Here is a 26,663-nt window from a genome sequence, read left to right as displayed (position 1 = left end):
TATGTACCTTGTGTAAGTTATGTACCTTGCGTAAGTTACGTACTTTGTGTAAATTACATACTTTGTGTAAGTTATGTACCTTGTGTAAGTTATGTACCTTGCGTAAGTTATGTAACTTGTGTAAGTTACATACTTTGTGTAAGTTACGTACTTTGTGTAAGTTACATAATTTGTGTAAGTTACATAATTTGTGTAAGTCATGTACCTTGTGTAAGTTACATAATTTGTGTAATTACATACTTTGTCTGTTACATACTTTGTGTGTTACGTACTTTGTGTAAGTTACATAATTTGTGTAAGTTACATACTTTGTGTAAGTCATGTACCTTGTGTAAGTTACATAATTTGTGTAAGTTACATACTTTGTGTAAGTTACATAATTTGCGTAAGTTATATACTTTGTCTAAGTTACATACTTTGTGTAAGTTACATAATTTGCGTAAGTTACATACTTTGTCTAAGTTACATACTTTGTGTAAGTTACGTACTTTCTGTAAGTTACATAATTTGTGTAAGTTACATACTTTGTGTAAGTTATGTACCTTGTGTAAGTTACATAATTTGCGTAAGTTACATACTTTGTCTAAGTTACATACTTTGTGTAAGTTACGTACTTTCTGTAAGTTACATAATTTGTGTAAGTTACATACTTTGTGTAAGTTATGTACCTTGTGTAAGTTACATAATTTGCGTAAGTTACATAATTTGTGTGTTACATACTTTGTGTAAGTCATGTACCTTGTGTAAGTTACATAATTTGCGTAAGTTACATAATTTGTGTAAGTTACATACTTTGTGTAAGTTATGTACCTTGTGTAAGTTACATAATTTGCGTAAGTTACATAATTTGTGTGTTACATACTTTGTGTAAGTCATGTACCTTGTGTAAGTTACATAATTTGCGTAAGTTACATAATTTGTGTAAGTTACATACTTTGTGTAAGTTATGTACCTTGTGTAAGTTACATAATTTGCGTAAGTTACATAATTTGTGTGTTACATACTTTGTGTAAGTCATGTACCTTGTGTAAGTTACATAATTTGCGTAAGTTACATACTTTGTGTAAGTTACATACTTTGTGTAAGTTACATAATTTGTGTAAGTTACATACTTTGTGTAAGTTATGTACCTTGTGTAAGTTACACAATTTGCGTAAGTTACATACTTTGTGTAAGTTACATACTTTGTGTAAGTTATGTACCTCGTGTAAGTTACATACTTTGTGTAAGTTACATACTTTGTGTAAGTTATGTACCTTGTGTAAGTTACATAATTTGTGTAAGTTACATAATTTGTGTAAGTTACATAATTTGTGTAAGTAACATAATTTGTGTAAGTTACATAATTTGTGTAAGTTATGTACCTTGTGTAAGTTATGTACCTTGCGTAAGTTATGTACCTTGTGTAAGTTACGTACTTTGTGTAAGTTACGTACTTTGTGTAAGTTACGTACTTTGTGTAAGTTACGTACCTTGTGTAAGTTACGTACCTTGTGTAAGTTATGTACCTTGTGTAAGTTATGTACCTTGCGTAAGTTACATACTTTGTGTAAGTTACATAATTTGCGTAAGTTACATACTTTGTCTAAGTTACATACTTTGTGTAAGTTACGTACTTTCTGTAAGTTACATAATTTGTGTAAGTTACATAATTTGTGTAAGTTACATACTTTGTGTAAGTTATGTACCTTGTGTAAGTTACATACTTTGTCTAAGTTACATACTTTGTGTAAGTTACGTACTTTCTGTAAGTTACATAATTTGTGTAAGTTACATACTTTGTGTAAGTCATGTACCTTGTGTAAGTTACATAATTTGCGTAAGTTACATAATTTGTGTAAGTTACATACTTTGTGTAAGTTATGTACCTTGTGTAAGTTACATAATTTGCGTAAGTTACATAATTTGTGTGTTACATACTTTGTGTAAGTCATGTACCTTGTGTAAGTTACATAATTTGCATAAGTTACATAATTTGTGTAAGTTACATACTTTGTGTAAGTTATGTACCTTGTGTAAGTTACATAATTTGCGTAAGTTACATAATTTGTGTGTTACATACTTTGTGTAAGTCATGTACCGTGTGTAAGTTACATAATTTGCGTAAGTTACATACTTTGTGTAAGTTACATAATTTGCGTAAGTTACATAATTTGTGTGTTACATACTTTGTGTAAGTCATGTACCTTGTGTAAGTTACATAATTTGCGTAAGTTACATAATTTGTGTAAGTTACATACTTTGTGTAAGTTATGTACCTTGTGTAAGTTACATAATTTGCGTAAGTTACATAATTTGTGTGTTACATACTGTGTGTAAGTCATGTACCTTGTGTAAGTTACATAATTTGCGTAAGTTACATACTTTGTGTAAGTTACATACTTTGTGTAAGTTACATAATTTGTGTAAGTTACATACTTTGTGTAAGTTATGTACCTTGTGTAAGTTACATAATTTGCGTAAGTTACATACTTTGTGTAAGTTACATACTTTGTGTAAGTTATGTACCTTGTGTAAGTTACATACTTTGTGTAAGTTACATACTTTGTGTAAGTTATGTACCTTGTGTAAGTTACATAATTTGTGTAAGTTACATAATTTGTGTAAGTTACATACTTTGTGTAAGTTATGTACCTTGTGTAAGTTACATAATTTGTGTAAGTTACATAATTTGTGTAAGTAACATAATTTGTGTAAGTTACATAATTTGTGTAAGTTATGTACCTTGTGTAAGTTATGTACCTTGCGTAAGTTATGTACCTTGTGTAAGTTACATAATTTGCGTAAGTTACATACTTTGTGTAAGTTACATACTTTGTGTAAGTTATGTACCTTGTGTAAGTTACATACTTTGTGTAAGTTACATACTTTGTGTAAGTTATGTACCTTGTGTAAGTTACATAATTTGCGTAAGTTACATAATTTGTGTGTTACATACTTTGTGTAAGTCATGTACCTTGTGTAAGTTACATAATTTGCATAAGTTACATAATTTGTGTAAGTTACATACTTTGTGTAAGTTATGTACCTTGTGTAAGTTACATAATTTGCGTAAGTTACATACTTTGTGTAAGTTACATACTTTGTGTAAGTTATGTACCTTGTGTAAGTTACATACTTTGTGTAAGTTACATACTTTGTGTAAGTTATGTACCTTGTGTAAGTTACATAATTTGCGTAAGTTACATAATTTGTGTGTTACATACTTTGTGTAAGTCATGTACCTTGTGTAAGTTACATAATTTGCATAAGTTACATAATTTGTGTAAGTTACATACTTTGTGTAAGTTATGTACCTTGTGTAAGTTACATAATTTGCGTAAGTTACATAATTTGTGTGTTACATACTTTGTGTAAGTCATGTACCTTGTGTAAGTTACATAATTTGCATAAGTTACATAATTTGTGTAAGTTACATACTTTGTGTAAGTTATGTACCTTGTGTAAGTTACATAATTTGCGTAAGTTACATAATTTGTGTGTTACATACTTTGTGTAAGTCATGTACCTTGTGTAAGTTACATAATTTGCGTAAGTTACGTACTTTGTGTAAGTTACATAATTTGCGTAAGTTACATAATTTGTGTGTTACATACTTTGTGTAAGTCATGTACCTTGTGTAAGTTACATAATTTGCGTAAGTTACATAATTTGTGTAAGTTACATACTTTGTGTAAGTTATGTACCTTGTGTAAGTTACATAATTTGCATAAGTTACATAATTTGTGTGTTACATACTTTGTGTAAGTCATGTACCTTGTGTAAGTTACATAATTTGCGTAAGTTACATACTTTGTGTAAGTTACATACTTTGTGTAAGTTACATAATTTGTGTAAGTTACATACTTTGTGTAAGTTATGTACCTTGTGTAAGTTACATAATTTGCGTAAGTTACATACTTTGTGTAAGTTACATACTTTGTGTAAGTTATGTACCTTGTGTAAGTTACATACTTTGTGTAAGTTACATACTTTGTGTAAGTTATGTACCTTGTGTAAGTTACATAATTTGTGTAAGTTACATAATTTGTGTAAGTTACATACTTTGTGTAAGTTATGTACCTTGTGTAAGTTACATAATTTGTGTAAGTAACATAATTTGTGTAAGTTACATAATTTGTGTAAGTTATGTACCTTGTGTAAGTTATGTACCTTGCGTAAGTTATGTACCTTGTGTAAGTTACATAATTTGTGTAAGTTACATAATTTGTGTAAGTTACATAATTTGTGTAAGTCATGTACCTTGTGTAAGTTACATAATTTGCGTAAGTTACATACTTTGTGTAAGTTACATACTTTGTGTAAGTTATGTACCTTGTGTAAGTTACATAATTTGTGTAAGTTACATAATTTGTGTAAGTTACATACTTTGTGTAAGTTATGTACCTTGTGTAAGTTACATAATTTGTGTAAGTAACATAATTTGTGTAAGTTACATAATTTGTGTAAGTTATGTACCTTGTGTAAGTTATGTACCTTGCGTAAGTTATGTACCTTGTGTAAGTTACATAATTTGCGTAAGTTACATAATTTGTGTGTTACATACTTTGTGTAAGTCATGTACCTTGTGTAAGTTACATAATTTGCATAAGTTACATAATTTGTGTAAGTTACATACTTTGTGTAAGTTATGTACCTTGTGTAAGTTACATAATTTGCGTAAGTTACATACTTTGTGTAAGTTACATACTTTGTGTAAGTTATGTACCTTGTGTAAGTTACATACTTTGTGTAAGTTACATACTTTGTGTAAGTTATGTACCTTGTGTAAGTTACATAATTTGCGTAAGTTACATAATTTGTGTGTTACATACTTTGTGTAAGTCATGTACCTTGTGTAAGTTACATAATTTGCATAAGTTACATAATTTGTGTAAGTTACATACTTTGTGTAAGTTATGTACCTTGTGTAAGTTACATAATTTGCGTAAGTTACATAATTTGTGTGTTACATACTTTGTGTAAGTCATGTACCTTGTGTAAGTTACATAATTTGCATAAGTTACATAATTTGTGTAAGTTACATACTTTGTGTAAGTTATGTACCTTGTGTAAGTTACATAATTTGCGTAAGTTACATAATTTGTGTGTTACATACTTTGTGTAAGTCATGTACCTTGTGTAAGTTACATAATTTGCGTAAGTTACGTACTTTGTGTAAGTTACATAATTTGCGTAAGTTACATAATTTGTGTGTTACATACTTTGTGTAAGTCATGTACCTTGTGTAAGTTACATAATTTGCGTAAGTTACATAATTTGTGTAAGTTACATACTTTGTGTAAGTTATGTACCTTGTGTAAGTTACATAATTTGCATAAGTTACATAATTTGTGTGTTACATACTTTGTGTAAGTCATGTACCTTGTGTAAGTTACATAATTTGCGTAAGTTACATACTTTGTGTAAGTTACATACTTTGTGTAAGTTACATAATTTGTGTAAGTTACATACTTTGTGTAAGTTATGTACCTTGTGTAAGTTACATAATTTGCATAAGTTACATACTTTGTGTAAGTTACATACTTTGTGTAAGTTATGTACCTTGTGTAAGTTACATACTTTGTGTAAGTTACATACTTTGTGTAAGTTATGTACCTTGTGTAAGTTACATAATTTGTGTAAGTTACATAATTTGTGTAAGTTACATACTTTGTGTAAGTTATGTACCTTGTGTAAGTTACATAATTTGTGTAAGTAACATAATTTGTGTAAGTTACATAATTTGTGTAAGTTATGTACCTTGTGTAAGTTATGTACCTTGCGTAAGTTATGTACCTTGCGTAAGTTACGTACTTTGCGTAAGTTACATACTTTGTGTAAGTTATGTACCTTGTGTAAGTTACGTACTTTGCATAAGTTGTATACTTTACTACATTACATTTTGTTTTTTTCTGCTCCTGTATTATGGGATGCCACACTGAGAAGACCCACATACCAGAGATGTTTACAAGTCACAAAATGCAAGTACAAGTCAGGTCACGAGTCTTAGAGCTATAAAGTCAAGTCTTAGATCTGTACAATATACACAATGCATATATGGTAAGTGTAAAATAAACAGCATGTATACATATAAACAGTATATTAGTTTAGATAAAAAACAACAGATTAACTGTATTTTGTTACAGCACGTTCAAGATTTGTCCAAACAGTAGTGGAAAACAGCAGACTTCTTTGAAAACAGTGAGGGTAAATAAGGACAATATTCTGTTTGTTTGTGTGGGAAATGAACCCTGAGGCTATGAAAAACACTGCCAACATCTGCTTTTTCACTGACTCACAACTTGAATTTTACCACAACATGATATACACACATTATGTCAGGTCAGCAGAGTTGGACAGAATACTTTGAGAAATACATTTATAATAATAAATAGTAATAGTACCATAGTAATAAATTACTATTATAAATGCTTTCTGGACTTAAGACCAGTAATAACTGAGAGAAGTTTGGTGGTCCTAGCTCACTGTTATAGTACACTAAGCCATGTTTAAGCTTTTTCTTATAATGAGTTTAAATGGGAGGAAGAAAAGCTTAATGTAACAATGATTACAAAGCCACTTACAATACCGTGACAGTGTACTGTCTAAGCAATTAAAGTTAAGGGCCTTGCTTAAGGGCCCAACAGTGGCAACCTGGCAGTGGTGGGGCTTGAACCAGAGATCTTTCGATTACAAGTCCAGTACCTTAACCGCTAGGCTACAACTTTGGCCCTTTTAGACCACAGGCTCGTCTTTTCAGCAGTAAAGAGTACGTATGACCAGTAACAATTGGGAGAAGTTTGGTTTTCCTGGGTCATTATTTCAGTACATTAAGCCACGTTGAGCTTTTTTCACATTAAGCGTTTTAGACTGTCCTTAAAGAAATGTTAAGTGTTTTAGTCAAATTGGCAACTGTATTCCCAACAGTAAACAACAAATGATGTTTCTTTTTTTACATAGCCTAACGTAACCTTTACTCCTGCTAATTGCAACATGAAACCACACCAAACTTTGTGTCCAGATGAACTGATTCAACTTTGTGGATTTGTGTACTTGGTTTATTGAGCATGCATCAAGAGAAACCAATAATTGTTTGTTTCATTTATGCAAATGAGGATTATTTTATCAGTAGAACACATGACACCAGTTTAGTTTCCCAGTCCCATGTCATGTTTTGGCCATTTATTCCAACAAGGCTCTGGGTCACTGTTGTATAATCAGGTGTGAAATTCTTGGGTGGTCATGACTTGGACTGAGATTAGAATTATGGCACAGTAAGCGTACTGCACATTTGGCTTTTCGCAGAAGGGCAGGCTACTGTTTCATCCTGTGAATGAAAATACCCAGGAGGCAAGTCCCAGGAAAGTTCAGAAGTAGGCTAAAAGAACTACAGTGGAGTTTATTTTATATTTAAATAAAAACAAAGGGGTGAAACTGTACTGTAAATCACAACAAAATAAAAAGTGATAATTTGTTAAGTTAAATAATGGCAATGGCAGTAATGGGTTAAGATTTTTGGATAAGTCTCAGTTAATCTTGCAACAGCAGTATGGAGTCATTTGATATACTGTACTGCCAATTTGAGTTCTTGCCACAGATTTTTGGAAATCTGACTGCATCACTCTGCTTTGGCAAATGTGTGTTTTTGGGTCATTGTTTACTAAATTACAAACTTTTTTTTCAGTTAAACTTTCCGCCAAAAGAGAGCAGGTTTTGCCCAAGGTCTCACTATGCTGTGCACCAATAATTTTACCAAAGGTTCTTACCAAAATGCCAACCTGAGCTGCTAAAAGGATCATGCTTTTACCCAGAGTGGTAATGCTGATAGCTTTCTATTGTGCCTTATTATGTATTCTTCAGGCTCATTAGCTTATAAGACTTACTGCCACTGGTGTTTGGGTGGCACAGCATCTATTACATTTACAACATTTAGCAGATGCTTTTATTCATAGTGACTTACACTTGATATTAAGTACAATAAACGTACTTAAATATTAAGGGCCATGCTGTCTGGCCCAACTGCAAATTGTTGGTGGTGAGGCTTAAACCAGTGACCTCCTGATTACTAGTTAAGTGCCTTAATCACTGAGCTACTTCTGCTATAATGTTAGCACAACACTGAAAGATGCCCTTTCTGGATGATACAGATGCTTTTGTCCACTGTATCTTACAATTAAGACTGTATACATTGCAAGCAATTGAGGGTTAAGGGCATTGCTCAACAGTGGCAACCTGGCAGATGTGGGGCTTGAACCAGCGACCTTCCAATTATTGGTCCTTTGCCTTAACTGCTGAGATACCTCTGCCCTATATATCACCACGAAGGGGTCTCTATCAGTATTACACAATGAAAGCAACTGAGGGTTAAGGACCTTGCTCACTAACTGCAACTTGGCGAAGCTTGGTGAAGCTTAAACCAGTGACCTTCTGATAATTAGTCCAGTATATTAACCACTGAGCTACAGCTGCTATAGTGTTAGCACAACACTGAGCGATGCCCTTTTGATGTGATACAGTACCATGAATATACTGTTTCCATTAACATCACCTTTAGCTGTAGCCACTGACCTCTTTAACTTAGTCAAGGTGACAGACAGCAGTTTGAACCAATTTTACTTCTACTTTATTGAAGTATTTATTGTACAGAGGAGTGGCCTGACTTAGGTAGTGTGGCTGCAATTCTGGTAATAATGAATTAAACTAAGCTATGAAGTATATTCAGTGTCTTTATATTCAGTGATAGTCTTCAGTAATGTGCAGAAAAAGTGTTTCCCCTATCAGCAGAGACAGTATGGAAAATGCACAAATGCCACTTTAAACTTTACTGTGCAACAAAGAAGCCTTATGTTAACCATGTCCAGAAGCGGTATTGACTTCTTTGGACCATCACACAGTAGAAAGATGTATTGTGGTCAGATTAATCAGCATTCCAGGTCTTTTTTGGAAAAAATGAATGCCGTGTGCTCTGGACCAAAAACTAAAAGGACCATCCAGACTATTATCAGCAACAAGTCCAAAAGCCAGGGTCTGTCATGGTGTGGGGTTGTGTCAGTGCCTTTAACAAAGGTCATTTACACTTCTGTGATGGCAGCAATAATGCAGAAAAGTACATTGAGATCCCAGAGCAACATGTGCTGCCTTCAAGACGTCATCTTTTCCAGGGACGTTTATGCATTTTTTCAACAAGACAATGAAAACCACATGCTGCACACAGTACAAAGGCATGGCTGAGGAAGAAGAGGGTAGAGGGCCTGCCTGCAGTCCTGACCCGTCCCCAATAGAGAATTTTGAAAGGAAAAATGCGACAACAACGACCCCGTACTGTTGCACATCTTAAGACGTGTTTGCAGGAAGAATGGGACAAAATAAAAGCTAAAACACTAAATCACTTGGTATCCTCGGTGCCAAAACGTCTTTTAAGTGTGGTGAAAAGGAATGGCAACATTACAAAGTGGTAAATGCTTTACTGTCCCAACTTTCTTTGAAATGTTTTGCAGGTCTGAAATGCAGCAATGGATGTTTATTAATAAATAAAATAAAGTTGACCAGACAAAACATGAAATATATCAGGTTCATCCTGTCTGCAATCAATAAAAGTAAATGTAAGAAACTGTCTGTTTTTTTATTATTTGCATTTCCCATACTGTCCCAACTTTTTTTGATTTGGGGTTGTATACTGCTGAGAACTTCATGAGCTTAGAGGCTGCCATGTTTATCTAAAACCTTTATGACATGCTTTACTGTTTGCCAGTAAATTATTCTTCTGTTCAAGGCTGTTTAACTTATACCTACTGCTGAAATGATTATTTGCTGAACTGGTTCTACAAGTTGCATGTTTAATACTGTATGTCGAGCATCTCTTGAGCCCTTGAAGGATTAAATGTAATAGTCAATACAAAAAGAAAAAAACATCATAATTATATATGGTCTTGTTAAACAAAAGGTTACCATGGTAAGAAAAAAACAACTCTTTAAATGTCAGTTAAACCGACTGTAAGATTTTTATTATCATTCAAGTTTTTCAGGTTTAACCAAAATACAACACTATTATTAGGTTTACTGACAGTTATTTAATCACATACTGTTGCAAATATTGCATCTCTATATATTTAGAGACTATCGTAAAGGAATAAAGGGAAAAAAAATCCTGCTTCACCTTAGATTCATACTGAGGTTTATTGCTAATCATATGGACAAAGAAGTAAGGATTAGGGGATTTTTTTAAATGTTATAATTGTTTTATGACCTGTTTTTGATGGTTACATATAATATGATTACATCCGACCATTCAGACAAATTTCTCGACTTTCTCTGGTTTTCTCGACAGACCGTTTTCCATGTACTTTTTAAAAAGTACTTAAACTAGCCCTATTTATATGAGCACCAATCAGTCACCAGCAATATTCATCACTATAAACAACATAATTAAAGGCCATGCCAATCACATTATAGAACTATCTATAGTAAATGTATCTATAAATAAGTCAAGGTTGCATAAATACTGTATATTTCCTTTATGATCCTTTATTTAAAACCTCACAATAAACTAATACATTTGAATTTAACATGAATATATACATCGAACAGGCATAACATTATGATCACCTTCTTAATATTGTGTTGGTCCCCCTTTTGCGTCCCCCATACACTGACACCTTTCTATCAGAACCAGCATTAACTTCTTCAGTAATTTGAGCTACAGTAGCTCGTCTGTTGGATCGGACCACACGGGTCAGCCTTCGCTCCCCACATGCATCAATGAGCCTTGGCTGCCCATGACCCTGTCGCCGGTCTACCACTGTTCCTTCCTTGGACCACTTTTGATAGATACTGACCACTGCAGACTGGGAACATCCCACAAGATCTGCAGTTTTGGAGATGCTCTAACCCAGTCGTCTAGCCATCACAATTTGGCCCTTGTCAAACTCACTCAAAACTTTATGCTCGCCCATTTTTCCTGCTTCTGACACATCAAGTTTGAGGATAAATTGTTCACTTGCTGCCTAATATATCCCACCCACTAACAGGTGCCATTATGAAGAGATAATCAGTGTTATTCACTTCACCGGTCAGTGGTCATGATGTTATGCCTGGTCGGTGTATGTTTCATATGAATTAGTTCTAGGTCATTAACATGTTTACATTACAAAACAAAGATTTATAGCACGCTTCACTGTTTGCCGGTACCTAGTTCTTTGCACAAGGCTGTTTCACTAATACTTACTGCATGTTGAAATGTCTTTTTTTCCAACTGGTTCTACAGGTTGAAAATGTCAAGCATCCCTTAAAAGATGAAATACAATAGTACACACAGAAAAAAAACAACATGATTAAATATGGCCTTCCTAAACATAAGGTTACCATGGCAAGAAAAATAAATGTAACACGTCTTTTTAAGTGCCAGTGTCTTTTATTTATCCACAGTATCTGCTTTAACATGATCAGAGTCTTGTTGTGTACTAAAACTGAATTCATGAACACTGGGCACATCCTGCATCATGCATATAATTTTCATAAAACTTTTCATTAATTACTTTATCCTGGTCAGAGTCTCAGCAGGTCCAGTTCCACGGGGAAACACTGGGTATAAGGCAGGAATACCCTAAACAGGATGCCAATCCCTTGCATAACCCCTTGGTCATACAGTCATATAATAGCAAAAGGAAACGTTTAGTAAAGAAGAGGGTTGTGCAGAAGAGGGTTCATTATTAGGGCAGGGATGGCAAAAGCTTTGGTCACAAAAACGTCTCACAGAATTAGGGGCATTTTGCTGAAATCATCTACTGTCCACTCGGCTCCTTAGTTACGAATGACTGGAAATCAACTCGGGTATTCTAATTGATCACTTCTTCAGTTCAATGAAGCACTTCTGTCCTGATGGGCATGGTTACATCAGAGATTACCCTGCCCCGTTCACCGGGCAAAAAGATCAGTAAAAGTATTAATAAATATGAGATAAAACAAACCATATGCAATATCACCAGATCTCAAACCAGCTGACCCTCATGGGAGACTTTATACTGATATGTTAGACAGTGACCATCATCTAAAAAAAAACACCAATTGAGAAAAGAATGCCAAATGTATTGCCAATGTCCCTTAAAGCTTTTGTAGTGGCCAAGCACTTAAGCACTTGTTGATTTTCATTGATTTGTCAACCATCCGTATGTGTAAATGAATGTGATCCCCTAAGACAGACTGGGTACCGTCCATGGTGTTTTTCCTTTCAGCTTCTACCCATTTCATTTCTAAGTGCTTGAAGAGTCTGGTTGAAGTATAGGAAGGACTGAGTATAGAAGAGGATACCAGTGCTTGCACAATTGTACCACAACATGGCTTATGTTAAATGCTGATTTTGAAAAAAAGCTCTTCTCAACCCTCTTATGGTCCATGCATGTGACTGAAATAGTGAATTGAAAGTAGTGGTTTGGAAAGTCTTTAGTCATTCTGAAATATGAGCAGACGCAGCACATTTCATGTTCTCTAACTGATCAGTCAGTCTGGTGCTTCTCCTGAACTTACCGGTTATGCAAACAGGTGTGGCTGCAATGAAAAAGTTTATTAAATGTTTGCATTAATAACTTCAAAATGTAGTCTGAAACAAGGTTGAATGTATGTATTTAATAATATTTAATAATAATATATAATAATTATGTATAATATAATAATTATGAATCAATAAAATATTAATACTATAATAATTATTACATATATTTAATAATATGATGAATTCAATAACCTTTAGAATACCTTTCAGCAGAAATAATGTTTTCTGTATATCAGACTTATACATCAGGAATTTTGGACAGTTGTGTTTTTTTTGAATGATTAGCCATTCCAGATTATGCTGCTGATGTCTATAGTTCTATGGGATTATACAAGTTAATTTTTTAAGCTTACATATAATAATTATAATTTTCAGGTTTACTTTTGGTCTGTAATGTGTGCACAGGTAAATGAAATGAAAGTATTTAATAAGGTCGGTACACGCTTAAACATTTTCCTTATGGTGCATGTACCCTACTGTGCTCTACTGACCTCTTAAAATAATGTTATATTTATTTATAGAGTTTTTCTACATATAATTCTTTATTTGATCTGGTAAGAGTGGCAGCCCCAGCTGTTGGTTGACAAACGTCTGCGTCACGCAGCCATACCTGGATCCAGTTTCAGTCTGAGAGTGAAGCAAGGGGGGGGTCTGGTGAATCGAGGCGATAGAAGGCTGTTTACCTCTGAGGAACTAAAAGGTCACGAAATGTGCCAAGGAAACAGGTTTAAACTGGCTGCAACTACCTTGCCTGAACCGTACAGCAAGAGCCACCTATAAGTGACATGTTCTTCTATGATTTAAACTTTAAATAATGTTGTCGGACTCAATTCAGATCATTTTTTATCCTAGTCAGGGTTAAGCTGGGTTCAGTTCCACCATAAAACACTGGGCGCAAGGAAGGAATATTCTGGACGGGACACCAGGGTATCTTAAAGCATTTGCCAGCCTTGACCCTCTCAGGCTAATTGCTGTCATGTTAGGGCAGGGGTGGGCAATTAAATTTTCCAAGGGGCCACATAAGAAACTGTTACTGTTGTGGAGGCCGGACCAAGAAAATGAAAAGCAGGCAGAGTAAAAAAAATCAACATTATTTCACTATTTAATCAACTTTCTTAAAAATAAATGTGAACAAAATGTGCACACAACTTTACACAAAGTGCCGTTGCTATTTGGCTATCACGAAGCTGATCTTAACTGCTCCAGTCCTGGATGTGTACAACTTTATAAAAAGTCTGTGTTGGTTTGCAGTTAGCGAAGCTTCAGATGTGATGCTCTGCATCGTTCAAGTTCTTGCATTTCTCTGTGTGTTTAGTACCGTAATGGTGATATAAACAGGGGCGGCTCGTTCCTTAGGGCGATCGGGCGACGCACCACCGAAAGGGAATAAATTTTTCTATCACAGCTGTGACTTTTCTGGACAGTCTGTCTTGCCTGTGAATATCGTAGTCCAATCAGCGTCGAGTTGTGTTCCGTACAGTACCGCCCCTTTTGGGGCGATTTCAGTCTGACTAAAAATCGGCCCGCATTGCTCTCATAGACTCTCATGTTAAGGCACTTTTTTTCGAACTGCAGGCGCTGCAATACAATCTGAATGGGTTCCGGGAGGGCTCGCACTTACGTGCTTGCGTCACACATAACCTGGTGTCGCGATCTCGTCACCATGACTACCATCACCTCAGTTTGGACCATTGTGTCATTAAGGGAAATGCCATTCAGTCGTCGTAGTAATCAGGATAAATTAGCAACTTAAGAAACATCAAGTATCTAAAAAGGGGGGAAATCATATAAGTTACAAGTAAATTACAAGTAAGTAATGTCATTTTTAAATTGTGAATTGTGATTGCACTTATTGAATCTCCCCAATTGTTTAATTGTACTTCTTTATTCATTGCATATCAGTCCAGATGCCGATCTTTATTCTGGATCTGCTGCACCTAAAATAAAATGCTATCTGATGAAGACTGAATTAAATTGTTAGTGTGAAGGCTTTACTTCATTTTATGATTAATGGTAAAGCTGGTCTGTCTCCATGTTCAAAGTTATTTGTGAGGGCAAACTGACAGATGACTTAAGATGTTAATTATTTAAGCTTTAATTTACCCATTGAACGGGTCACCTTGGCCTAGAATTAAATAATTTAACAATTTAACCTAGAATTAAATTGTGATCCTTAAACAGTTTTACACCTGACTTTTGAAGTTCATGTCTTGTTTAAAACTCTATCGTCTCTGTCAGTTGCGCTCAGTTCTGTTCGCCGACACATTACGGCGAAGCTGGATGCACACGTCTCGCACACACGTAAATCGAAACTTGTGGAAATGTAAAGAAATAGCGCTTCCGTCAAAATAGAAACAATCCTGTTATATGGCATGTAACGTATACGTCTGATTTTTAATTGCCACAGACCTCATGCCGGTCGGTTATGGATGGCTCACACATCCACATCCGGCCCGCGGGCCGTACAATGCCCAGGACTGTGTTAGGAAAAACTTGAATGTGAATTAGTTACAGCTAAATAGGAACAAAATTTGGATTTGTGCACCCATTACATACTCCTACTATACATATGACATGAACCTGATTTACACTTTTACTGAGGTCCAGGTTAGTAGAAATTTAGTAGACAAAGATTTGGATCGAAACTACAGTGGATTTAATGTAACAATGAAGAAGCAAATGTACAAGCTGTACAAAGATACAAACCATATCTTGACTTGCGCACTTTTAACATTGTGTATTTGTTCTGTCTAACCATTCCATATACTGCACGTATTTATATTTCATTCAGTCTAATTCACCACACAACCTTTCTTGTGAGAAGTATTTTGTCCCATGATAATGTTTTGTACATTTACATTTTTTTATTGCACTTTAAGGTAGCACATTCCATAGACTCTCAGTTCCTTCAGCGATTTCCTTTGGGGGTGTTTTTATTCTCATGTGAACACACGTGTGGCTGCGAGCATTCCATAAAAATAATCATTCATCAAAACAAAAAACAGCTTGAGCAACCGGCTTTTTCATGCAAGTACAAAACGTTCCTGGCTATTAGGAAGTGTAACATGTGGCATAGTCAGAAATGCAAGGGTTCAAAAAGGTTCCGGGTATCGCCCTCAGCAGCCAGTGACGGGTGTAGGTCTCATGAACCAGATTCATCCAGACTAAAGAAGCCCCTGATTGGTTGCATGCAGATGTCTAGTGTGCACACCCACTTCATGCTATCTATGGATTGGCTGATACGCATGGCGTTGCCAGACGTGTGATGTTACACAAGATGATGTTTATAGGAGGGTATGATGAGGCGTCCTAGTACATACTGTTTCCTCTTTAAGTTCACTTAACAACATGCAAAAAATAAAATCTGCCATGTCATAATTTTGGACTACAGACCTGGGTTAAAATAGCAAGTTTTGACATGTTATGAATTCATGTTGAAATGGTAGCCTGCATGCATTTTTTTCATGCATATGACTGCTGTGCATGGGCATTCAGTGAAATGGGCATTCATTGTTGCTTCCTTTATCTCTATAAAGCTTCATGACTGACCTGAGGCAAAGCTCATCTGCCTCTGCAGTCCAGCCACCAGTCCACTGTGGAGACTTCTCAGACCTTCCATCTGCATCATGGTGGTGATGTTGCCGAATACACCCTGCTGCTCCTTCTGCAAATATAAAAACATGCTTTATAAATATGGTAAAACAAGTCTGTCTGAGCCTGCATTGTTGTATTAAGTCTTAACCTTATTTACAATACTGCAGACGTCAAAATAATTCATATCTGAAGCCTGACTGACTGTGTCCAAGGGAAATGTCACCAAGTCTAAAAAGTAGGCTGCCATTCCAGCACCAAAGAACTTGACAGTGGCTGTAGGAGGTATACTGAAGGGTTCGATTCCGACCATTTCTGGTTTGTCAATAAGTGGCACAGTCACGCTTTTTTTATGATTACCTGTATAAATACCTGTGAGAGGGGGGAAAAAAACTAATTAAACTAAAAATAAGAATAGTAAGATATCTATGATGAACAAGCAAGTGTCTTATTTTGCTCCTTTGAGTGTTTGTAAAATAATAAACATTTATGTGATTATATCAGACAGTTTTAGTGAATAAATACCTCAGGTTTCTTCCAAAGAGATTCTTCTTATGTGTTATATACTATGTGTTATATATAACACCTGTTAAATAAACCTGACATAGTTAACAAATACATCTGGCTGCAAAAATTATCCAAATGTTATTTTGCACATTAGTAAATAAGTTAAAACGATTAAATTCTATAGTTCACTTAATTTGTTATAAAACAAGTTAATTATGAGGGATCTTCAAAAAGTTTCTGCACTTTTATATTTTCGTTGGAAACAGTGAGGGCGGGAGGAGTAGTAACTGGTCGTGTCTGAGACTGAGAGAGAGCTTATGGTCCAGATTTAGCGCCATCGAACTTTCACCTTTTTGGGCAGCTCAAAGAAGCTTAAAGGGGAAGAAGATTTTCATGTGATGATGCCGATGTGAAAGCAGCGGTGCATCAGTGGCTACGCACTCAACCAAAAACATTTTTTGCTGATGGTATTAAAAAGCTGGAAGGACGCTGGGATGTATTGAAAGGTGACTATGTAGAAAAGTGATGTAATTTGTTTTTGAACTTCTAAATAAATAGAGTTAAAGTGTGGAAACTCTGGTGCAAGCTTTAGTTTGAAACTATGATTTGATCTAATAATAAGACACTTTTAAGAAATAATTTATAAAAAGGTGGAAATATAATGCAAATCCTTGTAATTTCTGTTACCCTGTAACTTGAATAAAGCCTTTAGCCTTTCATTACCAGTATGCAGTATGCATTATTTTGAAAATAGGGTTACAGTGTACTAGTCATAAGCCAATCATGTATGGTTAATCCTAATGTAATTTAACAGTATTGCTGGCATTTTTTGGAAGAACATGCCAAACTCTACAAATACAGTTGTGTGAATGTAACCTTTGTCACACAAATTCCTAAATAATATATACATGAATATACTGTGCCATCGAATACAATTTGAGCAATTAAAGGTTAAGGGTTATGCTCAGGGGCCCAATAGTGGCAACTTGGCATTGGTTGAACCAGCAACCTCGCAATTACTAGTCCAGTGGCTAAACTGCTGAGCTACCCATGCCCTCATTCTGTCAAGTTGTTCCAAGTAAGTTGAGAAGCGGCAGTACACTTAGCACAGACGCTGGCTGGAATTGAGTTCAGGACACTGACTGGGTCACTAAAGTTCACTTAAAGTATAAACTAACACTAAAATTAACCACTGTAATGTTGCTTTGGGTCATTGTCCTGCTGACAAGACAAACTTTGTTCCCAGTTTAAGGTTTCAATGAGATGGAAGCAAGATCTTTGTACAAAATCTTTCTGTACTTTGCACCAACCAGTCCTGACCAGATCAAAAGGTCCCTGCTGCTGGAAAGTATCTTCAAAAAATTGTGCTAACACCTTCATATTTTACAGCACAATAATGTTGCCAGTTGGGTGTGTCTTGTAAGATTTAAGCCACACACAGGAATGAAATGCAGGAATGGAGGTATATTAACAAATGAAATGAAGTTGAGCAGACAAAACATGAAATATCTTGGGTTCAAACTGTCTGCAATCAAATAAAAGTCAAAGTAAATGTAAGGAACACTGCATTTTTATTTTATTTGCATTGTCCATACTGTTCCAACTTTTTTTGATTTAGGGTTGTAATTTCACAAAGAAAAAAATATTTCCCACATGTGAGTAATACTGAAAGTAACAGAGGTGAAACAACGTCAATATCATGTTTCCAAATGTTGGCAGTTATACGTGTATACAACAAGTAAACAACGCAGCGTACAGAGACCCATCTAAACATGCTGGCATTACGTCAATGCAAGTTAGTGAACATTTGTCACCTGACAGCACTCCTATAAATTGGAGAAGTTGTTTGGCAGATCACAACAAGTGTGAGAGCTCAGACAGTGAGGATAACTTTACCTAGGAAGCAGACTTTTTATTCTTTCCTACAGTTTGGAAGTAAATGATTTTATGACAAGGTAATAGAAATTACATGGATTTTCAACTTGCATTTTATTTCCACCTTTTTATAAATTATATGATTTAAAAGTGTATTATTAGACTGAATTGAGATTACTTTCAAAGGATTAAACGACAAGACTGACACACCGTGTTAACATGGATTAGTCTTACACCAGTTTTGTTGTGAATTATTAGAATTAGTCTTTTTAACTGACTTGTTTACAACACAGTAACAGAACTATAGGTTATTTTACCATGTGCTTAATAACAAGCAAAATAACATTTGGATTATTTTTGCACCCAGATGTATTTGTTAATAATGTCAGGTTTATTAAACAGATGTAGTTTGGGTTTATATGTCAGCTGTAGACTATTATTGTAAACTTTAACTTAAATCAGGCTTTAAATTAGGTGAGGATTTTATTTACAAAGGAAAGTAAACTGCCACAGAACCTATACAGATTATCTTTGCACCCATGAGCATTTGTAATTACAGGTACATAGTAGGTATAATGTAGCTTAACACCTGTAACATAGTAAAATTTGTTTTGAGTAAGTATCCAAACTATGGATTAAGTAAAAACTGAACACGTTTGACACTTTTGGTTAACACTGTATTTTTGCAACAATAACCAATTTTATTAATAGGAACATTTCAGGTTTCATGTATTGTAGATTAAAACTACAATACATTTTTACTTAAACACGATTTAATTTTAATCATACCATTTGGGATATAAGGATTTTAACTGATCATTTTTGAAGCCATTATATTTTATATTAAATGATAATTTTTGTGATTCACGTAGATTAAAATAGGCATCTCGCAGGCAAATCTTTTAAAATATTGTTTCGTTTTTAATTTTAATTACAGTGGTATGCTTCTTTGGAATATCATTTTATCCGTTTTTATGGCCAAAGAAAGTAAATCTGGAAAACATCTAAAACAACAAAGAAGAATCCCAGTGGAAGAAACTTGAGGTATTTATCCACATTAAACTTGTTCAGTTTACACTAAAACTGTCCAATAATTGCTTAAATGTTGGTTATTACACGCTCACAGCAGCAAAATAAGATACTTGTTGATCACAGGTATTACTATTCTTATTTGTAGTTTAATTTCTTCTTTTTCCACCTCTCACAGAAATTTGGACAGGAAGCCATAAAAAAACAGTGCAAAATGGTTGGAATCAAACCCACCGATATACCTCCAACAGCCACTGTCAAGTTCTTTGGTGCTGGAACGGCAGCCTGTTTTGCAGACTTGGTGACTTTTCCCTTGGATACAGCCAAAGTCAGGCTTCAGGTATGAATGAGCTTGAGGTCTGCAGTATTGTAAATTAGGTTAAGGCTTAACACAACAGTGCATGACTCAGACAGTCTTGTTTTACCGGATTTATAAAACATGTTTTCATATTTGTCTCAGATTCAGGGAGAGGCCAAATCTGCAGAGGGAGCAGCAGGAGTTAAGTATCGGGGTGTATTCGGCACCATCACCACCATGGTGCGGACGGAAGGCCCGAGAAGTCTCTACAGTGGACTGGTGGCTGGACTGCAGAGGCAGATGAGCTTTGCTTCAGTTCGCATTGGGCTGTATGACTCAATGAAACAGTTCTACACCCGAGGATCTGAGAGTAAGTGCCTCCTAATCTCTATCTCCTAAGTACTACATTTTCTTATCCTGAATGGAAAATGTAAAAAATGCCGATGTTAACTGTGGCCAGACATCAAAGGAGCACAGTTGACTTTGCCTTCTGGGTAGCAAGACTGGTGTTTCTTTATTCTATGAATAATATATTAAAAGAAGACAGTTGCTAATGCGAAAGATTGAAAATATGAAAGGTCAACGTGTCTTAGAAAAGCATTTCAGCCCTTAATATAGCTAGTCTTAAATGTAAAATAGATTGTTGATAAAACCAAACTGGGGTGGTACTGTGGTGCAGTGGATAGCGCCTGGGTTTGATTCCCTGACTGGGCGGTCAGGAGCCTTTCTGTGTGGAGTTTGCAAATCTGGCATTTAGTGCATGACATCTTCCTTAAGGGTGGCTATTAAAGCTGCTTTTAGTGAGCACTGCCCCCCAGTGTAAACATCATTCCTAAACCAATAACAACAAAACTAGCATTTCCCAAAATTAAGAAAGTACATTTTGAAGGTTTTAAAATGTAAGCGTTTATAATATCCTCTGTACACTTTCCACAGATGCTGGCATTGTGAGTCGGTTGCTGGCTGGCTGCACGACTGGGGCAATGGCTGTAGCATTCGCCCAACCCACCGATGTTGTAAAGGTGCGGTTTCAGGCCCAAGTACGTCTAGCTGATGGAGGGAAGCGCTACAGTAGCACCATGGATGCTTATCGGACAATTGCACGTGACGAAGGTATCAAAGGACTATGGAAAGGTGAGTTGCATGCATTGCATGTACATGTATATTATAAACCATGACAATCTAGTGTGATTGCAAAAATATATATGATTTTCTTATGTATTTCAGGTTGCATACCGAATATCACACGTAACGCAATAGTGAACTGTGCTGAGCTGGTCACCTATGACATCATTAAGGAACTCATCCTAAAGTACAACCTTATGACAGGTAAATAATCTGGGATATTGGAAATGTTTTAATTATGTACTGTACACCAAGTACAAATTCTGATTACTGTGTCCACTAGTGAGGAGTTTCTAATTTCTTTTCCATGACTAGACTGTCTCACATTTTGTTTTTGTCTACATACATCGATCAGGCAAAACATTATGCCCACTGACAGGTGAAGTGAATAACACTGATTATCTCTTCATCACGGCACCTGTTAGTGGGTGGGATATATTAGGCAGCAAGTGAACATTTTATTCTCAAAGTTGATGTGTTAGAAGCAGGAAAAATGGGCAAGTGTAAGAATTTGAGGGCCAGATTGTGATGGCTAGACGACTGGATCAGAGCATCTCCAAAACTGCAGCTCTTGTGGGGTGTTCCCGGTCTGCAGTGGTCAGTATCCATCAAAAGTGGTCCAATGAAGGAACAGTGGTAAACCGGCGACAGGGTCATGGGCGACCAAGGCTCATTTATGCACGTGGGGAGCAAAGGCTGGCCAGTGGTCCGATCCAACAGACGAGCTACTGTAGCTCAAATTGCTGAAGAAGTTAATGCTGGTTCTGATAGAAAGGTGTCAGAATACACAGTGCATCGCAGTTGCAGGGCTGTTTTGGCAGCAAAAGGGGGACCAACACAATATGAGAAAGGTGGTCATAATGTTATGCCTTATTGGTGTATACTTCAATATTCGTATTTTTGAAAGCATAGACAGTGTTTTGTCTTGTCCACCATTAGGTATTTTTTTTATTTTGTCCACTAGTAGGCAGTTTTGATGTTCACCAGTTGTTCCTTTTGTCTTAATAAGTACATTTTGTCATTTTGTCCTTACATTTGCTTTTTATTAGTTTTTTATATTGTGGTCACCAGTATTCAACTTCTGACTCAGCCCACTAGTGTGCAGTTGCTTATTTTGTCCACTGGTGGCAGTTTATGATCTTGTTTACTTGTAGACAATTTACGATTGTGTCCACCAGAAGGCACATATTAATTAAAATTGTGTACCCTCTAGATAACCTACCCTGCCACTTTACGGCTGCATTTGGAGCTGGTTTCTGCACTACCATCGTGGCCTCTCCGGTGGATGTTGTAAAGACACGATTTATGAACTCCACTTCAGGCCAGTATAGCAGTGCTATTAACTGTGCCCTCACCATGCTAACAAAAGAAGGACCGAAAGCCTTTTACAAAGGGTGAGTTAAAAACATCACTCCTTAATAGTAAATCAACATTCATCAAACAGTGCTGGTATAATTGTTTGCTTCTACATTTCCATACAGGTTCATGCCCTCGTTTTTACGTTTGGGATCCTGGAACATCGTAATGTTTGTTTCATATGAACAAATAAAAAGAGCCATGATGAGAGTGCAGAGGGAGTCACCATTTTGAACCATAAAGAAGTTGACACAGACATGAAAGACAGCCTAATTATACTGGAGAGGACATGTCAATTCTCTGCGGTATTAAAAGAAGACCCTTTCTAGTACTGGATTAAGTCTTATCTCGGAAGTTGACTGAATTGCAGAAAGGTCAACAAAAACACAAAAAGGATTTGTGTACTGTTACTAGGACAGCTTTTGCACAACATAGGCACCATATGCCAACATACAAAGGAAGTGTTTGTGGTTAAGACAGACTGCCACTGAGGAAAGCAAGCACAATTGTAAACTTCCGCATCTTTACTGACCTTGCACATAATTATGTATTGTTCATACAGGCTTTTAGGACAATTAAGTTTTAATGTTTACAGCTTTGTTTACAAGTGATATGAACGTTGGGTCCATAGCTAGTGGATTGTATGTCGCTGTTACTGTACATTCAGGTATATTTGTAGAGTAACAATATTTTTATACAATATCCATTCCTATCAATAAAATGAAGCACAATTATATTTACATAATCAGCCTGCTCAGTCTTTTTTTGTGAATTCATGCAAACAATTTAACGCCAAACAATTTGACAACAGGATAACACTACTTTATTAGTATGTGTGGATGCTTCTGTTCAACATGCTGTAATTATCACTTTGTTTAAAGATTGCAAGTTGATGATAATCTGAATGTCGTTGAAACTACACTCTGTCTGGTCTTCTCTGGCCAATAAAAAGTGAACGAAAACACTTTAACTCCAGTTAGGCCTTCTGGTGTCCCCCACCATGTTCAGGATTTGGTGCAAACATTGTTCTGGATTCAGACCAGCACAAGATGGTCCTTGAGACTTTGAGCAGTTGGTTCAGTTAGTGAATACTCAATGTTTCTAGGATAGTATCTGTACCCACTGTAACCCTGATAAAAGTGAAGCAATTACAAACAGAAATAAATGAATCTGATGAGATCATTGTTTTTTAAACGTATAAGGTTTAGACTTATCAGCAACTGTACTGTTCTGTTCTGTTCTGTTCTGTTATCAGGATTAACATAGTGCTCGGGACAGTGCTGTGCTGTTCTAATGCTCAGGTCTGATTGAGAAAGAGACTGGAAGAGACTGTGAAGTAAAAGTCATCACACTTAGATATCAGACTGAGTCAGATTTGCAGGGCAAAAGCTATTACAGTTTACATACACAAGCACTCCATTGGAGTCTTTGGATTTAAATAATATTTTAGCCTTATATACTTTGACCAAGCCCTCATATTTACAAATGCTTTTCTATTGTCAGTTTCCTACAAAGTGCAGAGTTAAAAATATACGTAAATCAGTAAAACATTGGTGTGTTTGTGTGGCAAATTCATGTCATTTAATGTCATTTAATATTATGCTGTGGCCTCCTAATTTCTTGTTATTGATTAAGTACAGCTAATGACTTCTTTTAGCTGGTATTAATAGGGTTGATTGTGACTATATCAGTTAAAAAGTACTGGAAACAGTGGTTTATTGCCAGGTTTGGAATGAAATCCCAAAGTTTTAAATTGTGTTAATAACAAATTTGTCCAAAATGCTCCAAAACTGTCACTTTAAAGCTTCACCAAAGCAAGAGCAAGCATGGTGACCTCTAATCCTATTTAATGTAAAGTTTTCTTGATTGTTTCACCTATATTCCAGCAGCATCAAATGTATTTCTGTGGGTATTGTTGTGACTCTACATTTAAAGCATTTCTAAAATTCTCGGTGCCTAGTTCAGGTCTGAGAGAATTCTACTTTGCATTATTTGCATAAGTTTAATATTTGTATGAAAATTCTACTCTTCAAAAACAGAAACCATTCAAATCAAGCCTTGATTACATAAATTCTACTCTGCATGTGCTTACAGTTGAACTAACTCTTGTGTTGTAATACCATTTGCCTGCTTTAAAAGGGTTGTGTTTGGCATGTTTATGAGACGATTCCTTATAAATGGTTAAATCTTGTGCTAATCAGCACTTGAGAAATAAATGTTTCAGCTCAGACAGCCACAAGTTCACAAGTTATGATGTAATATGTGTATTTCTCAAAACTGTCGCACTCTTTGGTAAGCAATTGTACTAAGTGTACTCATTGTGCAATTTTAAGTCTTTTCTTTGTAATTTAACGACACTCAAATGAAAGGTTTTGATTTCCAATCATGTTGTCTTGTTCCCAATGTCATAGTGGCTTCATGTTGTCCAGATAAAATAATGATAACAATATAAACAAACATTGTTACACAAAACACAGGATTTCAGCCACCCTTAAATTTAATAAGATCTTCAAAATCTGTTTGAAAGAAGAACATGTTAACTTTTTTTACTAGCCTGTTGTGTGATTTTCATTTTAGGATGCATCCTGACAGCATCTTATGGCCAGGGTCTTTAACAGAGAACACTAGGCCAAGACGAGCAGCAGTGGTTGGCAACAGTGGTAAGCTGTAACATAGTTATTTTTACAACACACTCAATTAAGTTACTTTCAATTATGTAATTATTAATTAATGTGTAAAGATGATTAAAATTACCCCCCATGTCTTGCTATCTGCCTTCTTCAGTTCCAGTGCTTAAAAAAAAGTTTAAATGCCTATTAAAGATGCATTTCCGAGTATTTTACAGAGCATTTGTATTCTGTTGTTTGCAGCCCCACCTAGAAATTTCACCAGACACCTCTCTCTAACAACCATTACTAATCATGTATCTATGGCCAGTAAGGCAGCTGTGGGGATTTCGCTTAAAGGAAATGCTGTATAAAAATGAGTAAGAGGAAGTTGAATTTTGAGTGTAACAAGCAGCACTGCAAAGCAGCCTCCCTTTGTCTAAGTAGAAGTGTGTGTACTGCTGATTGTTAAGATGTAAACACAGGACTGTACTTTTAATTTAACTCACTTCTCTACAACATATACAATGTCAACTAGTTTACTAGTTTATACTTAGCACTAGTTTAGACTTCTTACATAAGTTTAAACTTGGAAACAAGTCTTCAATCATTTCTGTTTTACATTTTGTGGCCTGTATTACAGTGAATGATTAGATTGGGAGAAATGGGGGAAAGCTGCAAAAAATAAATAAATAAATAAATACATGAATATATGAAAATATATATGAAAGGCGATATTTAGATATTTGTGCCAACCACAAAATTAAATTATGGGAATACCAATATAAACACATTTTAATCTGACTATACAATTCCCATATTTTCTGAGATCAGTCAGCAGATGTGTTTTTTAGAATAAAGTTTGATGTTTTAATACAAATTTTTGCTTTTATGCAAGTTTAAATAAAGATATGTATTTAGCTGCCTACATGTTAATAGAGTTAGTTGAATGAATAATGCCATGGTGATGTCTAAGTTTAGGTAAAGAAATGACTGTGAACCAGATAAAACATTTCTTTAAATCAGTAACATATGTGGGTCTTTCGTGCATTTTCACAGTGACTCAGCAGTTCGGTTTTATAGGTCTGTGTACGAATTAAATTTTATGTACATAGGAATTCAAGCTGCACAATGTGAGGCTGCTGATCACAAAGGCTTTGCAGTAACTTCATATCCTCTCTTTTTCTTGTTTTCAGGGGACACATTGGTTTATCTTTTTAAACTAGCAACATTTACCAGGTCATGACTTTTTTGTAAAAAGGTATAAAAAAAAGGTGTAAAAAGGTATTAAAAGGTCCTGAAACAGTTTTTAATAAGATTTAATTGTTGCATTTTGTACCATTACACGTAGTGTTCTATGTGTACTGTTTTCTGTGTTCCTTCAGTGTCAGTTTATTGCAATTTATGCTGTAAATGATTGTTTTTTTATAGTTTAGATCACCGCTGGAGAAAAAAGACAAATTGCAGACTATCATTTCCATTTACAGCATTTGGCAGATGCTTTTATCCAAAGTGACTTACAGTACTGTGACAGTATATTGTCTAAGCAATTGCTCAAGGGCTCAAGAGTGGCAACCTGGCAGTAGTGGGGCTTGAACCAGCAACTGTTTGATTAATAGTCCAGTACCTTAACCACTAGGCTATCAGAAAGGTTTTTGATGTTATCATGAAACGTCCATCTTTTCTTCACATTAATTTTTTGGCAGATGAGATTACCCTCTAGTACAGATGAGATCACCTCGATGTA

General features: G+C 35.4%; 1 protein-coding gene across 1 annotated transcript; it reads left to right on the top strand.

Moving 5' to 3' along the window:
• The first annotated feature begins 18,491 nt into the window (after window positions 1-18,491).
• Window positions 18,492-23,055, top strand: ucp3 (uncoupling protein 3). Its single transcript, XM_063013817.1, has 8 exons — window positions 18,492-18,582; window positions 19,440-19,546; window positions 19,710-19,871; window positions 19,992-20,199; window positions 20,766-20,963; window positions 21,057-21,158; window positions 22,168-22,348; window positions 22,436-23,055. Exons 3-8 carry the CDS (start codon window positions 19,746-19,748, stop codon window positions 22,542-22,544), a joined length of 924 nt encoding a protein of 307 aa, XP_062869887.1. The 5' UTR covers window positions 18,492-18,582; window positions 19,440-19,546; window positions 19,710-19,745; the 3' UTR covers window positions 22,545-23,055.
• Window positions 23,056-26,663: the final 3,608 nt, after the last annotated feature.

This window comes from Trichomycterus rosablanca, chromosome 18 (assembly GCF_030014385.1).
Source record: "Trichomycterus rosablanca isolate fTriRos1 chromosome 18, fTriRos1.hap1, whole genome shotgun sequence".
NCBI classification, from domain to species: domain Eukaryota; kingdom Metazoa; phylum Chordata; class Actinopteri; order Siluriformes; family Trichomycteridae; genus Trichomycterus; species Trichomycterus rosablanca.
Note: the sequence above shows the minus strand (reverse complement) of the source record. Positions and strands in the feature narration are given on the sequence as shown.

Excerpts from the sequence above, each read along its gene's own strand:
- ucp3 (XM_063013817.1), top strand. The coding sequence starts at position 19,746 with ATGGTTGGAATCAAACCCACCGATATACCTCCAACAGCCACTGTCAAG. Across the intron at positions 21,159-22,167 it reads AAAGTACAACCTTATGACAG|ATAACCTACCCTGCCACTTT; the intron begins GTAAATAATCTG and ends TGTACCCTCTAG. Across the intron at positions 22,349-22,435 it reads CCGAAAGCCTTTTACAAAGG|GTTCATGCCCTCGTTTTTAC; the intron begins GTGAGTTAAAAA and ends ATTTCCATACAG.